The following is a 25,618-nucleotide window of genomic DNA, read 5'->3' as shown; positions in this document are numbered from 1 at the left end:
TGCTACTATGCTTAACTTTATTTTACATCCTACTATTTCTTGGTCACACAAGCTCATTTTCAACTCAAAGTCACTCCATCTGCTGTTGAGTTGTTCTGTACATAGTGAACTACACCCTAACTTATTGCTTAAAGTGGCTGCAACCTAATGAAAGAGCACACTCTACTAATGTGTAGTCAGAGTCTTAGTTACACATAGCAAATTAATTCTTAGACAATCTTGGGTGTGAAGCTGCAAAACGTGCAAACAGGGCAACCTCTGGACTCAGGAAACAGTCATTTTCTGTGAGTCTTAACTATGTACTGTTGTGCTCAAATTCTGAACCCCAAAAATCACCAAGAGGCCCATTTCAATGCAAAAGCAACGAGTGTTTTATTGTAGATGTTTAATGAGCTAACTCCATTATCTCGGGCCCTTTATCCGCCACCAAGGTGAATGGCCAAGCAACTTCGAGGCAGGGATCTTAAAGGACAGTGTAAGGAGAGTGTCTAGGGGTATGAAACAGTCTCAGGATTGGTGCGTATCCAGGTTTGGGTGACCCGCCCTGTGTTGATTGGTCAACTGGTTGTTATGGCCCATAAGCCCTCCCAGGGCGGTTGCTATGCTCTGCAGGTCACTGTTGTACACTGTCCTTAAAGCACACCCAGAGATGTAAAGCACAGCCCTGCCAGCTAACTTCTGATTGGTTCCTTGCCATGAGGAGGGCATCTGACCTTAGTGACCAGGACAGGAGTGGCAAGGTCATGCAAGCACATGTTAGCCTGTAATGGCTGCTAAAACGGTGAGGCTGGTCACTACAGTACTTGGCTGTAATATCACTTACTTCTGCTGTGGGTAGGACATTCCACATTACTTTAGTGCTTTGAGCTATTTAATTCACTTTCCTTTTGCTGTTCTGAATTAAAATATGCTAAATTTAACTTTGTCTTAGGTTTAGCTTTTGATGCCATTCCATCTTTTCTCAGATGCGATATGTCCTCATGCCACTCATACCTCAAATATTCATTCCTAGGGAAAGGCTTCCTTGGCCATGCCACTCAAGATAGCCACTGTTCTTTGTTGCACAACACATGGACTTACTTGATATTGCATATGGAGGAACAGCAGTTTTTGTTCACATGACTTCTAATTTACACACATACACACGGACACACACACTTAAGTTTTGTCTATCTTCTTAACTCAACTAGGTAAAGAACAGTATTTAATACTATATCTCTAAGTTTTAAAAACTTTAAAAATAATATATATTAACATATATCTCGATTCTCAATATAAATTAATTGAATCTTGTGTTTTGTATTAATCTTATTGTATATTAGCTTTATCCTCACTCCAGAATGTTATGTTGTCATAATTTTTAAAGACTCAAAAATCCCTGAAATATTTTAGTTTTCTAAAAGCCTCAAAATATGTGTAAGGTATAAACAAACTCTAATTAGATGTTGATTTCTGTAACATTTTTTATGCTACATTGACTTAGTAAGTTTTCAGTTACAGAAATAGTTTTCTGATTGCTAACAAGTGTTTGCTGTATAAACATGAGGATCTGAGGTCTGATCCTCAGGGTCTGTATAAAGAAAAGCTAAGCGCTGTTTTCAGTTCCATGAATAATTTCATTGTCTTAGTTTCTGCAAAATTGAATTCAGATTAAATTATTTTCATAGTTAAGATTTGACTGTGACTGGAGAGATGGCGTTAAGAATACTTCTTACTCTTGCCCAGGACCTTAGTAAAGTTCCCAGCACCCACATGGTGGCTCAAAACTGTATGCAACTTCAGTCTCAGGGAGCCAGCTAAAGCCCTCTTCCTGCCTTTTTATTTTTCTCTTCATGCATTGTTTTTGTGTGTGTGTTTATTTAGAAGAGTGTCCTTTTGTCTTCTTATTCCAATCATTACTGAGAATGTACGCTAGCTTCCTTTTAGAGTGTTCTCTTGGTGCTTATCTTTAGCAGCATCTCAAATAACTGTTTGTTTATTCTGCCTAAGTGAAACACCACATTCTTGCCAAAACTTGCTATTTTAGGTTTACTTTTGCCAGCAGCTGTGTTATCTAGCTTCCTGTTGCTACGACTTACATCAGACAGATAAAACTTAAAAGAGGAAGGATTTATTTCAGGGTTTTCAATCCATGGTCCCAGTATTTGCAGTTTGAAATAAATGACACAGGGTGATTATGGTGGCAATGTAACAGAGTGAAGTCACCCACCTCATGGGGGCCAGAAAGGAAGATGATGAAGGAGGAGCAGGGAACAAAATGTATATTTGTTAAGCATACTCTAGATAGCATACATCCTCTTCCTAAGCTCTCCTACTTTCCATTTCCAATAATACAACTGCATCATGATTCTTCAAGGGATTAATCTACTGAAACGACTAGCCATTAGGAACTAGATCTTCAACAGCATATCATCTGACAACCAAGAAAGACCCCAAAACACAAGCCTTCAGGAAATCTTATAATATTTCATATGTTGAATATGTTATGTCTCCTTAAGGATTTGGATTGTGAAAACTATCACTGACTACTATTATTTTATTAATGAAATACTGGGATATTTTTTAAACAAAAATAAATTTGATCTTTTATTTTTTCTTTAGGTTTTCTTTATTTCACTGACTTCTTATATTCATTATAAACACTCTTTTATCTTAATTTAGAGCTAATTTTCTCTTTTGCTTCTCACAATGAAAATGAAATACATTTGTAGTAATAGTATAAAAAGTTGAAGTTCTAATAGTCCTTTAAATAAGCTAAATATTCTTTGATGCATAAGGAAATTTAATTGGAGAGTAGAAAGCAGAGAGATATATTACCTAAGTAACTACTATAACCTTATATAATATGGTGTTTAAAGTAAACACCTGATATTGGTCTGAAGTTAGTATATTTCACTTGTACATAATGTTGGATATTAATTCCAGAACTATCTTATGCATAGGATCAGCCAGTTTAGTATAAACAGAAATTAGAAGCCAGGATTCACACCATACTAGTCAAGAAAGAAATGAACCTGGTTAGAGCAAGTTAGTATAGAACTGAAAATAGACTGTTCACATGAGTTCATAGATTTCAGAAAAGCAGTTATAAAAATAGATAAGTATAAAGATTATATTATTTACAATATTGTGTCCAAATTCCAAACCTCAAAATCACCAAGAGGCCCATTTCGATGCAAAAGCAAAGAGTCTTTTATTGAAGTTATTTAATGAGCTAAACCCCTTAGGTTGGGCCCTTCATCCATCCACCATGGCAGATGGCTGGAGAAAGACAACCTCTAGGCAGGGATCTTAAAGGGCAGCATAAGGTGAGTGTCTAGGGGTATGCAACAGTCTCAGGATTGGTGTGCTTCTAAGTTTGGATGACCTGCCCTGTGTTGATTGGTCAACTGGTTGTTATGGCCCATAGGCCCTCCCATGGTGGTTGCTATGCTCTGCATGTCACTGTTGTGTACTATCCTGTCCATGAAGCACACTCAGAGTCATAAAGCACAGCCCTCCCAGCTAACTTCTGATTGGCTCCTTGCCATGAGGAGGGCATCTGACCTTCTAATGACCAGGACAGGGACAGGAGTGGCAAGGTCATGCAAGCACATCGTAGCCTGTCATGGCTGCTAAAATGGGGAGGCTGGTCACTACAACAATTTATTAAAACTTGACTGAGGATTTAGAAAAGCAAAGTCAGCCACATGCTATAAAGATCAGTCAGTGGTGGTACACACCTTTAATCCCAGCAGCCAGAAACTAAGAGGTGGTGGTGCATACCTTTAATCCTAGGACTCAGGATTAAGTGATAGACAGATCTGTCTGAGTTCAAGGCCATCCAGATCTACACAGGAGTGAATCAGTCTAAAGCTCACACCTTTAATCCTAACTTTAGGTAATTAGATAAGACCAAAGCAAGGTCTGAGTAGGAGGGATTCATTCATTCTCCAGCCACACTGAAGATACAAGCCTTCCTTCTCCAGCCATGCAGAGACGAGGTTGCAGTCTGAGGCTTGGTGAAGAGTTAGTTCAGCCTGAGCTTGAGGTGAGAGCTAGTGGCCAGCTGCTTTGCATCTTTGATATTCATTCAGCTTGAAGTTTGATCCCCAATAACAGTCTCTGGATTGTTTATTTATTCGTGTTGCAGATAAATGTGTCAATGGCTGTATTTCCTAACTCTGTTCATTAAAAAGAAAAAAGAAAAACTAGAAATGGTGGCACTCTGATTTTAATGGGGACTTCTAAAGTTCCTTTAATGACAAACTTCAATTCTCCAATAAATGAAGCAAAAAATATTAAATTATCTTTTAAAGACATATGCTGTATTTATTTAAAAGTATTTTGATGGTATTTTGTTCCTCTCACAGCCAGAATATCAACCAAACAAGCCAGGTTATTTTCTGTAATAGGACAAAAAGTTGAAACATTAAGGATACAGCAGTAGCTCTGTTGTAAACACAAATTTGTAAAGATAAGTAACAACAAACTTAGAGACGTTTATCACTTACATTATTCACAAAATAGCTGCTGGCATTCTTTATGACAAGAAGTCCTGAGGGATACAGAACACCGAGGATTCATCCATGCTAGAGCATACAGAAATCTTAATACTGGACACAACAGGTCTCCAGACTTTCTCTCCCTCCCAAAAACCATTATTTAAAAACTGGCTTCTGGCATTAACTTAGCAAATGGTGTTTTGCTACAGTTAGTGTCTTAATTTAAAACACAAACAAACAAAAAACCTCAGTGTGATATGCTTAAAATCATCTATGTTTTAATTTCAATGTACTTGTATTTACATTTTTGTTGTATTTATTTTGTGGTGTGGTTGACATAGGATAATGTGAGTTAGTTCTCTCCTTCCAGCATGTGGATATCCATAATCAAGTTTGAGCCATGAGGTCTGTCAGTACAAGCCTTTGCCCACTGAGGTATCTCAATGGCCCATCAATGTACTTGTTTTTAGGATATGTGTAACATCAGTACATCTTTTTAAAAAGCTGGAAAGAGAGCAGGGAACAGTATGGTAAAATATACTGTGTGGGTTTTGGCAAAGGATGTTGAAAAGCACTTGTCCTACTTTTTGTTTGTAATTGGATTTAATATATGTAGAATTATATAAAATACAGACAGAAAATTTAAATAAAATGTATTGGTAGTCAGTAAATCAAGTATATATAGTTCAAGATACTTTTTTAAAATTTTAAGTATTGTCATTCTATTCTCAGTATAAAGAAAGGGGAATCAGTCTATACATCCATCAGGGGCGATAACTTAGGTTCAGAGAGACAAACACCACAATTTTTTCTCATAACAAATCCTAACTTCTAATTTTTCTTTCTGTGTTATTTATACGGGAGTAAGTTTCTAGAGATTCTAAAAACTAGAAAGAATCCTAAGGTGGGGATGGGCTCGGGGAGAGTGGTAGAAGAAATAGAATAACTAAGTGGAAGGGAAATTACTCGGGTTGGGAGGGTTTAAACAGGCATGGGGCCATTTAGAGCGGGGAAGGACATGAAGGTTAGCAAATCAATGTATGGAAATGTTTTCTAAGTTCATTAAATAAATTAACTTTAAAATACTTTCAAAATTAGAAAAAATAAGTAAAGATTTAAGCCCCTCCTAGTGAGATCCTTTCTAGGGCAGAATTCAGTTTTCATGGTGCTTACCAATGGGACTAAATTGTTCTAAACATAAAATAAAATCTGAGGGGAGATGAAAGAGGGTGGTTCTGGGGATGTGGGGGTGAGGGAGACTGTGGGGGAAAGAAACTGTCATTGGGATGTAATGTATGAGAGAAGAACTGAAAAAGAAGATAAAAATAGTGTAATAAAAGATAATGCTTTGGAATTAAAGCAATAATAGTGTGAGGCAGTTATTCTTACACACCTTAGCTTGGGTCACTGATGATACTTGTAAACAGAGAAGAGAACAGGAAAAACAAGCAAACAAACAAAAAGTCCCTTTATGGTATGTTTTGGCCCATCTTTACTTCCTGTACAGTAGTGGCTGTCAACCTTCCTAATGCTGCTATCCTTTAATACAGTTCCCTCATTTGTGGTGAGCCCCAACCCTAAAATTATTTTGTTGCTACTTCCTAACTGTAATTTTGGTACAGGTATGAATTATAATGTAAATATCTGATGTGCAGGGTATCTGATATGTGACCCTCACAGGGGCAACAACCCACTGGTTGATAATTACTGTTCTAGACAAATGAGGTTTCAGTTCAGATGAAATATATTAGGTAAAATCAATGTAAAATTCTAGGAATTATGGACCTCAAAATATATATTTTCCTTCTAATCTCTAAATATGCAGTAGGTACATGACTAGTCAACATTTTTGTTTGCATTCAGCAGAAAAATTGATTTTATTCTTCAGTCAGTATATAACATATACATACATAAAACATACTATTTTGATATGGAGTGTATACTATAAATTTCTGATATTACACTCAGATATTGTTTGCTATATGTTAGGCACATTCTCATTTCACACACTATCTACATTTTACCATGTTAGACATAAATACAGATTTTGAAATACTCACATACCTCTAATTTATCTTACAATCCAAATTCTGTTCATAAATTGCATATAGATAGAAATCATTGTGACAGAATTTTGCCTAACCTTAATAAAATTCCTTTGAATCCTCTTTGTATTTTAAAAGTTAAATGATAAAGATTTTAAGAACATACATTTCCAGTCTCAACTTCTCTATCAAAGTAAATACTTCATTAAGTCAAAACCTAAAATATTCATCACAACTAACAATTTTGTGGTAATTTATACAGTTTATGGGAAATTGACAAAGCATGATAGATGGTTAAAATAAGTAAGATGAACATTAAGTGATAATTACAGAGGGGAAAATATTGTCATATGCCACTCTTGTATTAAAACCAATATGTGTTTATACTCAGTTTCCAAATTAAATTTGGCTCATATCATTATTTTGTCCTTATTAGTTTTTAATTTTAATTTTTTATAGTTAGCATACATGGTAACAAGTTTCATGATGTAGTTTTCATATACAATTTGCTTTGGTTAGTCTTCCCCCAGCTGTGTCTCCCCCATCTTCCACTCCCATCCATGCTCATACCTTCCTTCCTCAGTACCCCACTTCCCAGTTTCCTTTCACATTCATTCCATTATCTCCTGTCCCTAAAAATTTAATTGCCCTTCCAGGTCCCATTTCTAGTTTCATGGTCTAGAACCACATTCATTTTTCACATAAATACATATATATGTATATATAAAATCTAAGATCCACATATGAGCAAAGACACATGCTATACATCTTTCTGAGTCTGAGTTAACCCACTAAGTATAAATAATTTCCAGATTCAACCATACTTTTTATGTGTGAAAATATCCATCAACAAATGAATGGATCATGAAGAGGTGTGGTATGTGTACACAGTGGACTTTTATACAACTTTAATGAAAATGTATATTATTTTCAATGTCAAGCTAATCTAGGTGGTAGCTTTGTCATAATAAAAGGTAACTGGAGCAATTTATGACATTAATATAATGGATTTAAAATTCAAGAAGAATAGAATTAAACCAAGAAGTGGTCACCTCTCAGTAACTCTGCTTTGTCAAGATGGTTTTACTGTTCAATACTTATTTTCTTTCATGATAAACAAAGATTCAGAAGAATTTAATCACTCGATTTGTCTCAGGAGTATTACCATAGCAAGTCATATGTGTAATATTGCTACTATTCTAATTTAAACAATATATTTTGATAGTGTTTTTCCCCTCCCCATATCCTCCCAGATCCTCCCTACCTACTGAACTTTATGCTTTCTCTCCATTTCAAAAAGGACACAAAAATAAAACTCAAACACAACACCAGTTAAACCAAAACAATGCCAAAAATAAACAAAATGTTCATAACAAAACAAAACAAATACGCCAAACATGAAGTTTCTTTTTTGTTGGCCAACTACTCCAAACCATTGAGCCTGTCCTGGAGTATGACTGATATACTCCACGATACTTCATTACAAAAAAAACTGATTTTTCGCTTTGCTTGCCTGTTATCAGTCACAAACAGATTCCTGGTTAGTTGTGGGAGCACAAATCTTCCTCCAGCTCTCAGTCTTGGGAGGCCACCTGGTTTGAACCTGTACAGATCTGTGGATGCTGCCATAGTCTCTGTGAGTTCATATGTGCATCAGTGAGGTGTTTAAAAGACACTGTTTTCTTGGAATCATCCATCCTCTTTGGCTCTTATGGTCTTTCCACTTCCTCTTGCCATAGAGCTCTAAGCCTTGAGAGAAGAAGGAGTTTGATGAAGACTTCCTATTTAGGACTGAATGCCCCAAAGTCTCTCACTCTCTACACATTGTCCAGTTGTGGGTCTCTGTGTTAATTCCCAATTCTGCAAGAAGAAGCTTCTCTTATGAGTAAGGTATAGCAATGTGTCGTTAGGAATCATTTTATCCTTATGTTCATTTAGCAGAATAATAGCAGCAGCTTTTCCCTTAGGTCTGCGACTTACTATTCCTATTAGTCACTTTAGCACTGGCTGTTATAAGGTCCATCTCATAAGTAAATCTTAAATCCAATCAAAAAGTGGTTGATTGCTCCCATAACATTTGTGCCAACTAAATCAGCATGTGTTGCAGCAAATCTCTATTTGGCTTTGTGTGTCATGGTGTCATGTGAATGTTTTTGTTTAAACAGTAAAGATGGGTGATTATCAAATAACTGATGCCTAATTTAGCCTTTGAGCAAAACATCCATAACATCATATAATCATATAATCAAACTTTAATTCTAAGATAATTTTATTTTAAAGGCTCATTTAAGTATGAAACTCACACTACGAGTTTACATGCTGAATTTCTTGAATCTGTAAATCTCATTTTTTAAGAAAATCTACATCAATAAAAATCACTTAAGCCTCCATATATTCTTCTATCTTATTAACCATAGATCACATCGTGGTTTGTGGTGGGTTTTTATATTCATTTTAAATCAAATTTCTTACCCTTTTCCATCTAGCTCCTTCCCCTGAAAGTCTGGGTCTTCATATACCAAGTCAAAGAGAGTTTCACTCTCTGCTTCAGATTTGCTTTGGGGCAAAACAGAAGCCAATCATATATTTTAAAAGATAAAAACTGAGTAAGACTGGGATCACTGCTTTCTCTCTCTCTCTCTCTCTCTCTCTCTCTCTCTCTCTCTCTCCTCTGTATGTGTGTGTGTAGAGCTCCTGTAAATTTTTCATACCTCAGGTCCTGAGGCACATCTGCATATGAGCAGTTAATAAAAGCACCACTTCAGGCCAAGGGTGTCCAGTTTCCATCATATGACCCATATGACCTTATGGCAATCACATAAACTTCCACTCAGTTTTTAACAGCCTTTCCATAATCTTTTCCTCACCTACTTCAACTTGAGAGTTCTATTTCTTTCTTGTGCGGACCATGTTTGGTGGCCTGGGATGAGTCCCATGCTAAAGTGATTCTGATGGAACAAGAAAAACTGTCTACTCCTTTCCCTGAAATATGGGTGAATACTGTATCACCAGATTATAAACACTCTGCATGAAGGATCTTATAATGTATCTAACTTTTTCAAGACCTTTCTAGTGAAAGTTCTCCTGACTGCTCCTTTCACTTCATTGTTCCTTAGGCTGTAAATGATGGGGTTTAACATAGGTGTGATGACAGTGTAAGACAAAGACACAAGTTTCTTGCTCTCAGGAGACTGGGTAGATTTGGGTCTTAGGTAAGTCAAGCTGGCTGTTCCATAGAAGAGGGATACCACAATAAGATGTGATGAACAAGTAGAAAATGCTTTCTGGCGACCAGTAGCAGATGGCATCCTCAAAATGGTCCCAATAATGCGAGTATATGAGACCAAAATGAGAGAAAATGGAAACATGATAAAGAGAAGTGTAGATGCAAGTGCTTGCATTTCATATGTAGTTGTATCTTCAGTAACTAACTTTAAAACAGGAGGACCATCACAAAAGAAATGGTCTACAGCATTGGGCCCACAGAAAGGAAGGGCCATCATCCAAGCTGTCTGTAGCATGGACACAGGGACACCAGACATCCAAGAACCTATGGCCATACACAAGCACAGAGACCTATTCATTATGACAGAATAACGGAGAGGGTTACAGATGGCCACAAAGCGGTCATAAGCCATCATAGAGAGGAGAAAACATTCAGAGCTGCCAAAGAAGAAGAAGAAGTACATCTGGGTACCACAGCCCACGAAAGAGATGACTTTCCTTGCTGACACTAGGTCTACCAGCATCTTTGGTACCATGACCAGAGTGAAACAAACCTCAAGCAGTGATAGGTTTCGCAGAAAGAAATACATGGGTGTTTGAAGAGCAGGGTCCACACTGGTAACTGTGACAATGAGAAAATTCCCCAGCAAGGTAACTGCATAGATTGCCAGAAACAAAACGAAGAGGGAAACCTGCATGTCAGGGTTGTTTGTGAATCCCAGAAGAACAAATTCAGTGATTCTGGTATGATTTTCACAAGTCATATTTTAGACAATTTCTAATAAAAAAAATCAAGATATAACATATCAAAAGCATTCTATTGATATAGATGCTATCTTAAATAAATAAGTAACAAAATAACAATGAAAATTCATAAAATAACATTCTTGTTTTCAACATATTATAGGGTTCTGATTTAATTCGTTATATCTTAGTAACACTGAAACATTTATTCATGAGCTACTAAGCAATCAATTGACCTTTTAACACAAGAAATAAACTTTTATTTCTCATTCTAGTGGATTTTGAAAAAAACCTATATTTTCATAAAAATAATTTGACTCAATGTGGTTATGAGATGAGTACCTAAGAAAAGTTTTGAGTACCTACAATATGAAGCTGATGGTCTTAGAATTTCCTTAAAAATAGCAGTACTTCCTCTAACAAGTCTACATGCATATGAACAAATATTTTGGTGTATGACTTGCACAGGTTTGTGTGATTAAAGTCCAAAATTCATCATCTATACATCACTATTGCCTTATCAGTGCTCTGGCAGTTTTTAGCATTCCATGACTTTCCAGGTAATATAAGACTTCCATCATCATTTATTTTATTTTAATGCCAGAGAAGTTATTCCATTTTCTCTAATTTAATGGTCCCATTATTTTTCTTAGAATGTTTTTGCAATACATGCATGCAAACATAGAAAAATATGTTTAAAACTTGAAGTTGAGGGGAAAGGGAAATCTCTGGATATATCTTACCAACTAATGGCTGACATTTCTCCTTTAGTTAGAAGTCCAACCAATTTTTCAAAGAGTAATAATGATGGAACTTGAAATTTTCAATAGCTCAATCTTCAATGAAGCAAAAGACTTAGATAGACTAACCTACTTTGTTTGGTACTAAGTGGTGGATATTTTTTAGTAATAATATTTAAAAGTAGAACTAACCTTGGGGAAATGATCCCTGGGATATTGTACAAGACTACTGCTAATTGAACAACATTTTACCCCAAAGGGAGAAAATGAATTGTTTTTTCAGAATTGTCTATGCTTTCTGTAAATTATGACTACATTTCAACATACACTTCAGAATAATGCTTCTTTTGTTATAGGACTCTTGGGTATTAAAAAATATTGCTGTATTAAGACTATGTGAAGAATATATATTATAATTTTTCCTGCAATATTTTCACATTGTGAGAAAAATCATATTTAGTATTTATATAAATTTATGACACACACTTAGAACATGACTTTTAAATTTTATTTTAAATACCAAATAAACTCATTCAAAAATGGTATACAAAATAACATTTAAACATGGAATATATATATATATATATAAATTTTTACACATGAGCATTTAAAACTTGGAATATTTATTTTAATTATATAACTGCATTTTATGAACCCAAAAGTTACATTTTTAAAGTCAAATAATGTATAGGAATATAAAAGGAAGCTAAAATGTTTCTTTTAATGTAGGATTAAAAAACTACATACTCATTTTAGGTATTTTCATATAGACTGAAAAATTCATAGAATCGGTTTAAAATAAGAACTACTCATTAGAAAATCCTACGGGTAAAAATAGTCAAAAACATGCTCAGCCAAACATTTATCATAATGCTCCAGCATACCGCTAACAATAAGCATCAGGTATATTTTCCTTGATAATTCAGTTCCAATGCACTAATAGAGAATTTTGTATTTCCAAAACAGATGGGTATCCTATCTAAGTACCAGCTCTTTGAGGCTTTTAATAATAAGACTATTATAAATTCTTGATTATACAAGTGAGATTTATATATTAAAGTAATATTCCATCACTTTAAATGTTTATTTATTTAATCCATTTTTTTCAATGCTAGAAAATGAAACAGCATTTTGCACGTGTTAGGCAAACACTCATATACTGAGCTACAACACCAGAACTGTTTAATGAACTAAAAAATACTTATGTTGCCACTTAATAAAGATACAGAGATTTAGTCAGAGCCTGGATGAAGTGAGGAAACTCCTGAGACAAACAACTGGAAGGAGAAAGTATTTATTTTGGCTCATGACTTCAGTCCAGGGCCACTTAGCTCTGTTGTTTCTGGGTATGTAGTGAGGCAGAACACCATAGCTGGGATCGCATGGCTACACAGCACTGTTCATTGCATGACAAGCCAGAAAGCAAAGAGAATTCTAACTCAAACCTGTTTTATAGGGAACTCCCAAAATTATCAAGTCCTGATTCCTCTTTGTTTAAGTTATTGGCTCAACTCTCCTCCCTGCCTCCCTCCTTGCCTCCCTCCTTGCCTCCCTCCCTCCCTCCCTCCCTCCCTCCCTCCCTCCCTCCCTCCCTCCCTCCCTCTCTCTCTCTCTCTCTCTCTCTCTCTCTCTCTCTCTCTGTGTGTGTGTCTGTCTCTGTCTCTGCCTTTTGTGTGTGTCTCTGTCTCCCTCTGTCTGTCTGTCTGTCTGTCTGTCTGTCTCTCTCTCTCTCACACACACACACACACACACACACACACACAGACGCAGGCATGCACGTACATGCACACACATAACTTTTAGTTTCATCACTTTGCTAAGAAATTTCCTCAGCTAGCTGCCCAAGTCCAACATTTACAAGTTCTGCTTCCAGACCATTTTAGTTTCCTTCTGGTCATTATGATAAAATACCAAAAGCCCTTGGGGAGAAAATAGTTTATTTGGCTTACACTACCAGGTCAAAATTTATCAAAAGTGTGCAAGAACTCAAGGCAACCTGAAGAAATGATGCTTTCTGGCTCACCCATAGGCTCATGCTTAACATTTTTATACAGAAGAGGACCACCTGCCCAGGAAATGTTGCCACCTCACAGTGGGCTTGGCTTCAGGGATGTATAAAATAAATGCATATAAAAAAAACTTACATAGCCAGACATAGTAGTGCACACCTTTTACCCCAGCAATTGGGAGGTATTATGAGAGCAAGGGCAGCCAAGTCAACAGAGGGAGTTCCAGGACAATCAGAGCTACATAGTAAAATTCTGTGTTTGAAAAAAAGTGAAATTTACAATTGCTAGTGCTCTGGGTTTGAACATTAGCATTTCAAAGAACAAATAATTAAAATAAAGAGGAAGGAATTTGGCAGTCCTTTACATCGTGCAAATACTAATGCAAAATGAAGGAAAATAATACTGCTTTACAGTTTTGAGGTTACTACTATCAATAGATAAAAATGATACAAGTAATAGATGAGGTAATATACAGATAAATTTTTTGTATCTGGGTCCACATAAGTGAAATTGGAATTTTAATTTTAATTTTTATTTTTTAACTCATGTAAGAGCACACTGTATTAACATAATTTCTACCTCTCCTGCTTCTGTCATCAATTACTCCCTTCTCTACTCCACAATTCTTTTTCAGATTTTTATGATATTTTTATTTAAATTAGCAACAAACTTGCTTCACCTGTCAACCCCAGCTCCCTCTCCCTCCCTGCCCCCCACGCGCCTCCCCCAACCCCCCACCCAATTCCCACTCCATTACCCAGGGAGGGTGAGGCCCTGCATGGGGATATCTAGAGTCCATCATTTCGTACAGGGCAGTGCCTAGGTGCGGCACCCGCACCACAAGCAAATCCAGGGTATCAGGAAAAGAAAGAAAAGATGTCCAGTTGTTTGTACTAAGAGAATGCATGTGCTGCCTTTATTGCCAGGAGAGACAGACAGAGAGAGAGAGAGAGAGAGAGAGAGAGAGAGAGAGAGAGAGAGAGAGAGAGAGAGAGAGAGAGAGAGAGAGAGTGTGTCTTTATTGCAAGTGCTAAGAAGTCTCTCTCTTGTAGGAAGGAGCAGTCTTACATATACAGGCTTACAGCACAGTGGAAAAGCCCCAGGTAGAAGAGAGCATGTTTTCCTCATGCTAGATGTTGATATCAGTGGGGCAAATCCAGGACTAGAAAACAGGATGCACCTGTGGCTATCAACTGACAAACGACTCAGAGACCCTGTGGGGGCTAGGCCCCAACATCTTCCCCTTTTTTATTTTTTGAAATTTTGTTTGAACTGTTTGCTGCTCTATAGAATCTTCCTTACAGATTTCTTTAGCTCTCAGGCCATGTTGTAGGCTTTTGCGATTTTTCCACTGACTGGCTCTGAGGACTCAAATCGTCAACCTTTCCTGTTAAGACATTGACTGGCCGGATGCTCCTTTTGACTACATCCAAAGCAATTTAGGTAGCTTTTTAGCTATCTCCAAAGCAACCTAAGTATCATTTTAATTATATTCAAGGCAATTTAAGCAGTTCACATTCATGCTTTCACAATCATATTTCATACATACTGGTGTAGACACATCATATATCCAGAAAATACATACATCTTTCAGTCATCCTTTATCCCTAGGTCATGATTAGTTTGTTGAAATGAAACTTCCTTAATTGAAATCTCTATGACAGAACACTCCAGTCAATCCTTGAATTAAAACAAAAGGTTGAAAAAGTCCTGTATGCCCCTCATCATCCCTCCATTTGAGAAGTTCTGAGCTACACTCGGGCTACAGCCATACCCACTCCTAGTAAAAAGATTTTAGAGATGACTCACAAAATTTACCTTAAATTTGTATCAATAACCAACCCTGTATAAATGCAAACAAACGTTTATAAACAATATTTGGGAATGTGAGCATCGTTCTTTCCAAACTACTTCTGCTGTTAAGAAGCGCTGAAATACCAGGTAGATCATAACAAGAAAAACAAAACAACAACAACAACAAAAAAACAGAAACCTGTTGAAGTCCTTGTTTTTGTGGTCTGCAAGGCTGCATCATCTCAGCTGTTTTAGATGTTGGGTGACCTGGGCCACTGCTGCAGGTGATCTTGCTTCATCAAACCATACTCATCTGGAAGGAACCCACAGCTTTTTATTTTCTGTGGAAACAAAAGCAGAAATTCTTTTCCCAAGTAACCTGTTCTTAAATTTAAATTTAGAAGTCAAAACATATAAGTTGGAATAATTCAGCAGCATTGATAATCAATTGTCTTTTAGCAGTTTTTTTCTTTCTTAGCAATTAAACAGTTTAAAGAAAACACAACAGCACATAGTATCCAGACTCTGTGTATTTTCCATTCCATATACTTTTACCTTTTCCTTTTCTTTCACTTAATACCAGTAACTCATTTAATAACTGTTACCAATTTTCAATTCACCCATTTTCAATCCATCCTCCAACCGAGGATGATCCCTCAAGCAAAAGCCTTAAAATTTACTCAATCCACCCTCCAACTGAGGGTGATCTCTCAGGTTCCCCTTCCTCTCCCAACCATGGTGACAGGCAAAGGCCTGGAGATTTAATTTGGTACCCATAACTTGGTACCCCTTTCCAGTACACCCTCATAGCTTTACTTGCTGGTCAGACTACGAGGGTGATCTCTCAGTTCCCCTTTACTTTCCTGACCTCATTGGTTCGGGAGAAGGCTGGACATTAATTCAATACAACCTTCAGCTGAGGGTGATCTCTCAGTTTCCTTTACTTTCCAGACCTCAGTGGATCAGGTGAAGGCTGGAGATTAACTCAATACACTTTCTCCTTAGAAGGTGATCTCTCAAGCAAAAGCCTGGAGATGTGACCATTTAGTTTTGCTGTTAGAAGCTGAGGTACCAGTTTTCAAATCTTTTCTTTCTCAAGTCTCTCCTCTCCCAAGTCTTCTTTTTGACCAATCTTTTCCCGGTCTTTCCAAGTCTCTCTGGATCTCTGTGGGTCCTCCAATTGTGGTGAGTGTGCCACAAGCAAGTCCAGGGTATCAGGAAAAGAAAAACCAGATGTCCAGCTGTTTTTACTAAGAGAATGCATGTGCTGCCTTTATTGCCAGGAGAGAGACAGACAGACAGACAGACAGACAGACAGACAGACAGAGAGAGAGAGAGAGAGAGAGAGTCTTTATTGCAAGTGCTAGGTCTCTCTTTTTTTATTTTCGTTATTTATTTATTTATTTTTAAGTTTAAATTTAGATTAGAAACAAGGTTGTTTCACAAGTCAGTTCCAGGTCCCTCTCTCTTTCCCTCCCCTCCTCCCATGCCCTCTCCCCAACCCCCTTCCATGGGGGTGTCCATAATCTGTCATTTCATCTAGGGCAGGGCCTAGACGCTCCCCCAAGAGTTCAGGGTGAGAGTGCATCTCACATTGTTGGATGGGAGCCCAAAGTCCATGTGTATACTCGGGATGAGTACTGATCTACTGCCCAAGGCTCAATAAATTACCTAGGCCTCCTCACTGACACCCACATTCAGGGGGTCTTGATCAGTCCCATGCTGGGTTCCCAGGCTGATGCCTGGGATTCAAAAGTTAACCTTTGTCAGGTCAGCTGTTTCTGGGGGTTAAACCAGCCCAGTCTTAATCCCTATGGTCATCAATCCTCCCTCTCTGTTACTGGCTTTCTTGAGTTCAGCTCAGTGCTTAGCCATGGGAGTGTGCCTCTTCTTCCATCAGCCAGTGAATGAAGTTTCTGTTTCCTAGACTCTCTGGCCATGTGATTGTAGGCTGACACTCCCCAGATCTATGTCTAAAATCCATATATGAGAGAGTACATGCTATGTTTCTCTTTTTGTGACTGTGTTACTTCACTCGGTATGGTTTGTTCTAGTGTCATCCATTTGCCTGCAAATCTCAGGATTCCATTGTTTTTTTTTTCTGCTGAATAGTACTCCATTGTGTAAATATACCACATTTTCTCTATCCACTCTTCGGTTGAGGGACATCTAGGTTGCTTCCAAGTTCTGGCTATTACAAATAATGCTGCCATGAACATAGTGGAACTTACATCCTTGTTGTATGAATGGGGACCTTTTGGATATATGCCTAAGAGTGGAGTTGCTGGGTCTTATAGTAGGTTTATTCCCATTTTTCTGAGGAATCTCCATAGTGATTTCCGAAGTGGCTGAACAAGTTGGCACTCCCACCAGCAATGGAGGAGTGTTCCCCTTTCACCCCATCCTCTCCAGCATAAATTGTCATTGGTGTTTTTGATTTTAGCCATTCTGACAGGAGTGAGATGGTATCTCAGAGTTGTTTTGATTTGCATTTCCCAGATGGCTAAGGATGTTGAACACTTTCTCAAGTGTGTCTCAGCCATTTTAGACTCCTCTATTGAAAATTCTCTTTTGAGTTCTTCAGCCCACTTTTTAATTGGATCCTTTGGTGTTTTGGAGACTTGCTTCTTGAGTTCTTTGTAAATTTTGAAGATCAACCCTCTGTCAGATATGGGATTAGTGGGCTGCCTTTTTTTCTTGCTGACTGTGTCCTTTGCCTTACAGAAGCTTCTCAGTTTCAGGAGGTCCCGTTTATTAATTGTTGATCTCACTGTCTGTGCTACTGGTGTTATGTTCAGGAAGCTGTCTCCTGTACCAATTCGTTCAAGGGTACTACCCACTTTCTCTTCTAAGAGGTTCAGTGTGGCTGGATTTATGTTGAGGTCTTTGATCCATTTGGACTTAAGTTTTGTGCATGGCGATAAACATGGATCGATCCGCATTCTTCTACATGCCAGCCTCCAGTTATGCCAGCACCATTCGTTGAAGATGCTTTCTTTATTCCATTGTATATTTTTAGCTTCTTTGTCAAAGATCAGATGTTCATATGTGTGGGGGTTAATATCCGGGTTTTCAATTCGATTCCATGGTCTACCTGTCTATTTTTGTGTCAATACCAAGCTGTTTTCAGGACTATAGCTCTATAATAGAGCTTGAGGTCAGGGATGGTTGCCTTGTTGAACAGGGTTGCTTTGGCTATCCTGGGTCTTTTGGTTTTCCATAAATTATTGATTATTGTTCTTTCAAGGTCTGTGAAGAATTGTGCTGGGATTTTAATGGGGATCGCATTGAATCTGTAGATTGCTTTTGGCAGGATTGCCATTTTTACTACATTGATCCTACCTATCCAAGACCATGGGAGATCTTTCCATTTTCTGAGGGCTTCTTTAATTTCTTTCTTTAAAAATTCAAAGTTCTTGCGATACAGGTCTTTCACTTGTTTGGTTAGCGTTACCCCAAGGTATTTTATGTTGTTTTGTGGCAATTGCAAAAGGTGCTGTTTCTCTGATTTCTTTCTCAGCCCTTTTATAATCTGTATATAGTAGGGCTACTGATTTTCTTGAGTTGATCTTGTAGCCTGCCACTTTGCTGAAGGTGTTAGTCAGCTGTGAGAGTTCCCTGGTAGTGTTCTTTGGGTCATTGATGTAAACTATCATATCGTCTGCAAACAGTGAAAGTTTGACCTCTTCCTTCCCAATTTGTATCCCCTTGATCCCCCTTTGTTGTCGTATGGCAATGGCTAGAACTTCAAGTACCATGTTGAAAAGGTATGGAGAGAGTGGACAGCCTTGTTTTGTTCCTGATTTTAGAGGAATTGCGTTGAGTTTCTATCCATTTAGTTTGATGTTGGCTGTTGGTTTACTGTATATAGATTTTATTATGTTTAAGTATGTCCCTGTTATCCCAGATCTCTCCAATACCTTTATCATGAAGAAGTGTTGGATTTTTGTCAAAGGCTTTTTCAGCATCTAGTGAGATGATCATGTGATTTTTGTTTTTCAGCTTGTTTATATGGTGGATTACATTGATGGATTTTCGTATGTTGAACTCTCCCTCCATCCCTGGGATGAAACCTACTTGATCATGGTGAATGACTGTTTTGATGTGTTCTTGGATCCGATTTGCTAGTATTTTATTGAGTATTTTTGCAGCAATGTTCATGAGGGATATTGGTCTGAAGTTCTCTTTCTTAGTTCTGTCTTTGTGTGGCTTGGGGTTCGAGGTTATTGAAGCCTCATAGAAAGAGTTTGGCAAAGACCCTTCTGCTTCTGTTGCATGGAATACTTTGAGAAGAATTGGTATAACCTGTTCTTTGAATTTCTGGTAAAATTCTGCACTGAGGCCATCTGGACCTGGGCTTTTTTTTTGGTTGGGAGACTTTTGATGACTGCTTCTATTTCCATAGGGGTTATAGGTCTATTTAAATTGCTTATCTGTTCTTGATTTAGTTTTGGCAAGCTATCCAGGAAGTAGTCCATTTCCTTTAAATTTTCAAATTTTGTGGAGTACAGGTTTTCAAAGTATGACCTGATGATTCTCTGGATTTCCTCAGAGTCCGTTGTTATGTCCCCCTTTTCATTTCTGATTTTGTTAATTTGCATGTTCACTCTCTGCTGTTTGGTAAGTTTGGACAAAGGTTTGTCTCTCTTGTTGATTTTTCTCAAAGAACCAACTCTTCGTTGCATTGATTCTTTGTATTGTTTTCCTAGTTTCTACTTTATTGATTTCAGCCCTCAATTTGATTATTTCCTGGCATCTACTCCTCCTGGGGGAGTTTGCTTCTTTGTGTTCTAGAGTTTTCAGCTGTGCTGTTAATTCTCTAGTATAACTATTCTCCAATTTCTTCATGTGGGCACTTAGTGCTATGAACTTCCCCCGGTAGCACTGCTTTCAAAGTGTCCCATAGTTTTGGGTATGTTGTGTCTTCATTCTCATTGAAGTCTAGGAAGTCTTTAATTTCTTTTTTTATTTCATCTTTGACCCAGGAATGGTGCAGTTGTGCATTATTCAATTTCCATGAGTTTGTAGGTTTTCTGAAATTTGTGTTGTTGTTGAATTCTAATTTTAACAAGTGGTGGTCTGATAAGATGCTTGGAGTTATTCCAATTTTTTTGTAGCTGCTGAGGTTTGATATGTTGCCAAGTATGTGGTCGATTTCTGAGAAGGTTCCATGTGGTGGTGAGAAGAAGGTATATTCTTTTTTATGTGGATGAAAAGTTATATAGATGTCTGTTAATCCCAGTTGGGTCATTACTTCTATTAGAGCCTTTGTTTCTTTTTTGAGTTTCTGTCTGGTATTCCTGTCTAGTGGTGAGAGTGGTGTGTTGAAATCTCCCACTATAAGTGTGTGGGGCTTTATATGTGATTCAAGTTTTTTTATTATCATTCTTTATTTTAATTTTAAATAGCTTGTTTTACATGTGAATCCCAGTTCCCTCTCCCTCCCCTCCTCCCACACTCCCCTTCCCCCCCACCCTCCCACCCTATTGCTAAATCCTTCCACATAGGGGATATCTAGAGTCTGTCACTTCACTCTGGGTAGGGTCCAGGCACTCCCCTAAGAGTCCAGGCTGAGAGAGCATCCCTCTTTGTGCTATAGGCACACGATGACTGTTTGTATTCCAGGGATAAACACTGATCCACAACTCAGGGCCCCATAGGTTGCCCAGGCCTTCTCGCTGACACTCACATTTGGGGGTCCAGATCAGTCCCATGCTGGCCTCCCCACTGTCGGGCTGGGGTCCAAGAGCTCTCCCCTGTTCAGATCAGCTGTCTCTGCTGGTTTTGCCAGCCCAATCTTTGCCAATTTGCTCAGCACTCCTCTCTCTCTGTCACTGGGTTCCTTGGGTTCAGTTCAGTGATTAGTTGTGTGTTTGCCTCTGCTTCCATCAGTCACAGGATGAAGGCTCCCGGATGGTTGTAGACATCAAGTTCATTATCAGGAATGGGCATTCGAGGTGGTCTCTCCACTATTGCTTAGCTTGCCAATTGGTGTTATTCCTTTAGATCACTCGAGGTCACTCTGGTGCCTGATCTGTCTTCTATCCTATGATTCCCTCTTCCCCCTATTCTACCCCCACCCACTCAACTTCCTGATCCCCCATGACCAACTCTCTTCCTCAAATGTGGATGCCCTTGTATTTGAGGCATAGATGTTCAGGATAGACACTTCATCTTGGGGGGTTTCAACTGTGATGAGTATGTAATGACCTCCTTCATCTCTTTTGATTGATTTCATTTTAAAGTCTAGTTTGTTAGATATTAGGATTGCTACCCCTGCTTGTTTCTTGGGTCCATTTGATTGGAAGATTTTTTTCTCAACCTTTAACTCTCAGGTAATGTCTGTCTTTGAGGGTGAGGTGTGTTTCTTGTATGCAGCAGAAAGAAGGGTTCTGTCTTTGAATCCATTCTGCTAGCCTGTGTCTTTTTATGGGTGAGTTAAGGCCATTAATGTTGAGGGATATTAATGACCATTGATTACTCATCCTTCTTCGATTTGCAATGGTTGGTGGTGGTGGAAGTATGTGTGTAATTTCACCCCTTTGTTCTTTTGGCTGTTGGTAGAGAGGGATTCTCTAATGCCTATTTTCTCTGGTTGTAGTTAGCTTCCTTGGGTTGGAGTTTTCCTTTCAAAACTTTCTGTAGAGCTGGGTTAGTGGATATGTATTGCTTGAATTTAGTTTTGTCATGGCATATCTTGTTTTCTCCATATATAGTGATTGAGAGCTTTGCCGGGTATAGTAGTCTGGGCTGGCATCCATGGTCTCTTATTGTTGGTAGAATATCTATCCAGGACCTTCTGGGTTTCAGAGTTAACATGGAGAAGTCAGGTGTAATTCTGATAGGTCTGCCTTTTTATGTTACTTGGCCTTTTTCCTTAGCTGCTCTTAATATTCTGTCTTTATTCTGTATATTTGGGGTCTTGATTATTATGTAGCAAGGGGACTTTTTTGTGGGCCACTCTATTTGGTGTCTGTAAGCTTCTTGTACCTTCATTGGCATGTCTTTCTTAAGGTTGGGAAAGCTTTCTTCTATGATTTTGTTGAATATGTTTTCTGACCCTTTGAGATGGTTTTCTTCTCCTTCTTCTATACCTATTATTCTTAGGTTTGGTCTTTTCATGGTGTCCCATATTTCCTGGATGTTTTGTGTTAAGGATTTGTTGGACTTAAAGTTTTCTTTGGTTGATGGATCTATTTCTCCTAGTGTATCTTTAATAGTTGAGATTCTCTCTTCCATCTCTTCTATTCTGTTGGTAATGCTTGTATCGGTAGTACCTGACCATTTGCCCAGCTTTTCTGTTTCCTGCCTTTCTTCAGATTGTGTCTTTTTTTGTCTCTATTTCAGTTTTCAACTCTTTCAGTGTTTGCATTGTTTCTTGCAGTTTTTGGTTTATCTTTTCGTCCATTTGTTCCCTTTTATGAATTTTTTGGTTTGTTCTTTCTTCCATTTCTTGCATTTTTTGGTTTGCTTTTTCTTCCTTTTTTTGCATTTTTTGCTTTGTTTCTTCTTCCATTTCTTTCATTTTTTTTGCTTTGTTTCTTCTTACATTTCCTGCCTTTTTTGCTTTGTTTCTTCTTCCATTTCCTGCCTTTTTTGGTTTGTTTTTTTTTTTCCATTTCTTTGAGGGATTTTCCTCTATCCTCTTTTAGGGCCTCTATCATGTTCATGAAAGTGGTTTTAAGGTCATTTTCTTCTGCTTCATTTGCATTGGAATGTTGGAGTCTTGCTGGTTTGGAGTCTCTAGAATCTGGTGGTGTCATATTTGTTTTTCTGTTGCTGAGCATGTTTTTGTATTGTCTCTTTCCCATCTCTTCTAGTGGGTGCAGAAAGAGCCCCTTACTGGTCTGTTGGTTAGGGGACCAGAGTTCCCTTTTGGTGGGTGTTAGCAAGTCCAATAATCTGGTAGTTCCTCTAATTCCTCGTTGTGGTCCCATGGGCGGAGAAGAAGAACAGGAATCTGGGGTGGTGAGCCTCCCACCTGGTCCCCTGGACCCTTTGCTGGATCCTGTTGTACCTGATTCTGAGGCCGGAACAGCTGCTTCCCTGGTCTCCCTGGCTCCTCTGGTTTCCTGGTCTAGTTGGTGGGAGAGAAGTCCTGGAGTCTGGGGTGTTTGGCTCCCGCCAGGATTGGAAGCACTGTGCAGTTCCCAGGTTATCCCCAGGCACTGGAACACAGACCCAGAAGCAGGGCCCATTGTACCTGATCCCGCCGCCAGAACAGCTGTTCCCCTGGTCTCCCTGGCTCTCTCTCTCTCTCTCTCTCTCTCTCTCTCTCTCTCTCTCTCTCTCTCTCTCTGTCTCTCTCTTGTAGGAGGGAGCAGTCTTATATATACAGGCTTACTGCACAGTGAAGAAACCCCAGATGGAAAAGAACATATTCTCCTCGTGTTAGATGTTGATGTCAGTGGGGTAATGCGGGGGCAGTAAGCCAGGACTAGAAAACAGGATGCACCTGTGGCTATCAGCTGACAACTCAGAGACCCTGTGGGGGCTAGGCCCAAACACCTACGCCCTTCCCCAAGAGTCCAGGCTGAGAGAGCATACTTCACTGTGGGAGGGCACACAAAGTCCATTTGTATGCCAAGGATAAATACTGATCTACTGCCCAAGTCCCTTAGATTGTCCAGGCCTCCTCACTGACAACCACATTTCAAGGGTCTGAATCAATCCCATGACGACCTCCCAGCCATCAGTCTGGGGCCCAAGATTAATAACAATATTTGAAACTTACTGAGTTCATTTAGTGCTGTTTGTTGTATACAAATGAATTTAATAAAGAACTGAATGGCCTGTAGCTAGACAAGAGAGAATAGGCAGGAATTCCTGGGACAGACTGAAACTGGAGACGAATCTAGGCACGAAGGGACTCCATCAAGACACTGAGGAAGTCTGACATACAGAATGGAAGAGAGGTAAAAAGCCTCATCCTAATATAAGGTTAATCATAAAGTACTATATAGTATTACTACTGATCAATACATGTAGTAATATAGTCTAAGCAGAAAGTCTGGATGTTAAATGCTTAATATTAGGGCATTGTCATGTAGTGTTTAACTTTAGGTGCCAGTTTGGCTAGTTAAAGATGCCTTGAAACCTAGCAACATGATACTATGATGTTAATATGTGATGATGTTTGCGAAGGAGTAATCTGTGTGAGTCTTGGGAAACTGAGAAGGTAAGACACATGTGTAACCTTTAGTCCCTTCCTCTACCTCTATCTCTGGGTCTGTGTTGTAGCTTGGTTATCATTTGTTTAACAGCTAATGCCCACTTATAATTTAGTACATACCACATTTATCTTTCTGAGTCTGGTTTATCTTACCAAGGAGGATCTCCTGGGAAGGTCAAATAGAATACATTTTATGGGGTAGAAGGATAGGAACAGGATGATTGGTGGGTAGGAGGAGGGCAGATGGAGTTCAGGGAAGAAATGTGGCAGGGACAACTAGAATTGAGGGGCATTTTAGGGATAGTATGGAAACCTAGTACAGTGTAAAATTCCTAAAATTCATGAAGGCAATTCTAATAATGAGGGAATCAGAGTTCCAACTGGCCATCTCTTGTCACCAAACAAAGATTCCTGTGCTAGAATTGAGTTGCATTCAACTGAATTGTTGCCTAAATGGGTCCCATGGAAATCTCCAAACATCCCAGGCTCTTGGCATGGCAATAGGTGTCTCTCCACACACTGATCCCAGTGCAGAAGGCAACACCCACAGAATTCATTGAATATGGAGAGGGTGAGCTGGTACCTTCATAGAACCTTCACCCCTAAATTCTAATGTCTTTGGTATGGGAAGGTACTCTCTATGTTACCATAACGGAAATGTAAACACAAACCCAGTCAGAAAACTTTCGATCTACAGTCTGTCCTGTTGTCACAATATGCTAAGGCAATGGAGACACAAACCTAATGAGAATAATCAACTAGTGTCTGAATTGACTTAGTCCCATTCTGCAAGATTGAACCCTTACCCAATATACATGGGTGACCAAGAACCAGAGACTAGATAGTTCAGAGGCATAGGGTAAGCCAATTATTATTGGTCTAAAAGAAGCAACAATATAATGATTCCTAATGATATTTTGCTATACTCATAGATAAGTACCTTATCAGCCAGTATCAGAGATGTTTCCACCTGCAACAGATGAGAACAAATACAGAGACTGACAGACAGACATTATGCAGAGAGAGAGAGAGAGAGAGAGAGAGAGAGAGAGAGAGAGAGAGAGAGAGAGAGAGAGAGAGAGAGAGACTTTGGAACACATCGTTCCAAATTCAATATGTCTGTCAAATCCCTCTTCTCAGAACCCATGGGAGGGGAGCCAAAGGGGATGGAGGACATGAGGAGAACAAGGCTTGTTAAACAACTGAGCAAAGCTCATATGAACTCACAGACTGAAGCAACAAACATGAGGCCAACACAGATTTACACAAGATCTTCTATGTATACATGATAGTTTTCAGTTTAGTGTTTTCATAGGATTCTGAGTGTGTGAACAAGTGGGTCTCTGATTTTCGTTCCTGCTCTTTTGATTCTTTTCCTTCTTCTATTTTGTCTTGTCCAATTTCA

At 38.5% G+C, this 25,618-nt stretch overlaps 1 protein-coding gene across 1 annotated transcript; it reads right to left on the bottom strand.

Annotated features, from left to right (window-relative positions):
• Nucleotides 1-9,567: 9,567 nt before the first annotated feature.
• LOC101822868 (olfactory receptor 10A7) lies at nucleotides 9,568-10,518 on the bottom strand. Its single transcript, XM_005079797.1, has one exon. The coding sequence runs from the start codon at nucleotides 10,516-10,518 to the stop codon at nucleotides 9,568-9,570; it is 951 nt and encodes a 316-aa protein (XP_005079854.1).
• Between the last annotated feature and the right edge of the window lie 15,100 nt (nucleotides 10,519-25,618).

The sequence above is a fragment of the Mesocricetus auratus genome, unplaced genomic scaffold (assembly GCF_017639785.1).
Source record: "Mesocricetus auratus isolate SY011 unplaced genomic scaffold, BCM_Maur_2.0 Super-Scaffold_100011, whole genome shotgun sequence".
NCBI lineage: Eukaryota > Metazoa > Chordata > Mammalia > Rodentia > Cricetidae > Mesocricetus > Mesocricetus auratus.
This window is presented reverse-complemented; position numbering and strand designations above follow the sequence as displayed.

Coding starts and splice junctions, on each gene's coding strand:
- LOC101822868 (XM_005079797.1), bottom strand. CDS start 10,518: ATGACTTGTGAAAATCATACCAGAATCACTGAATTTGTTCTTCTGGGA.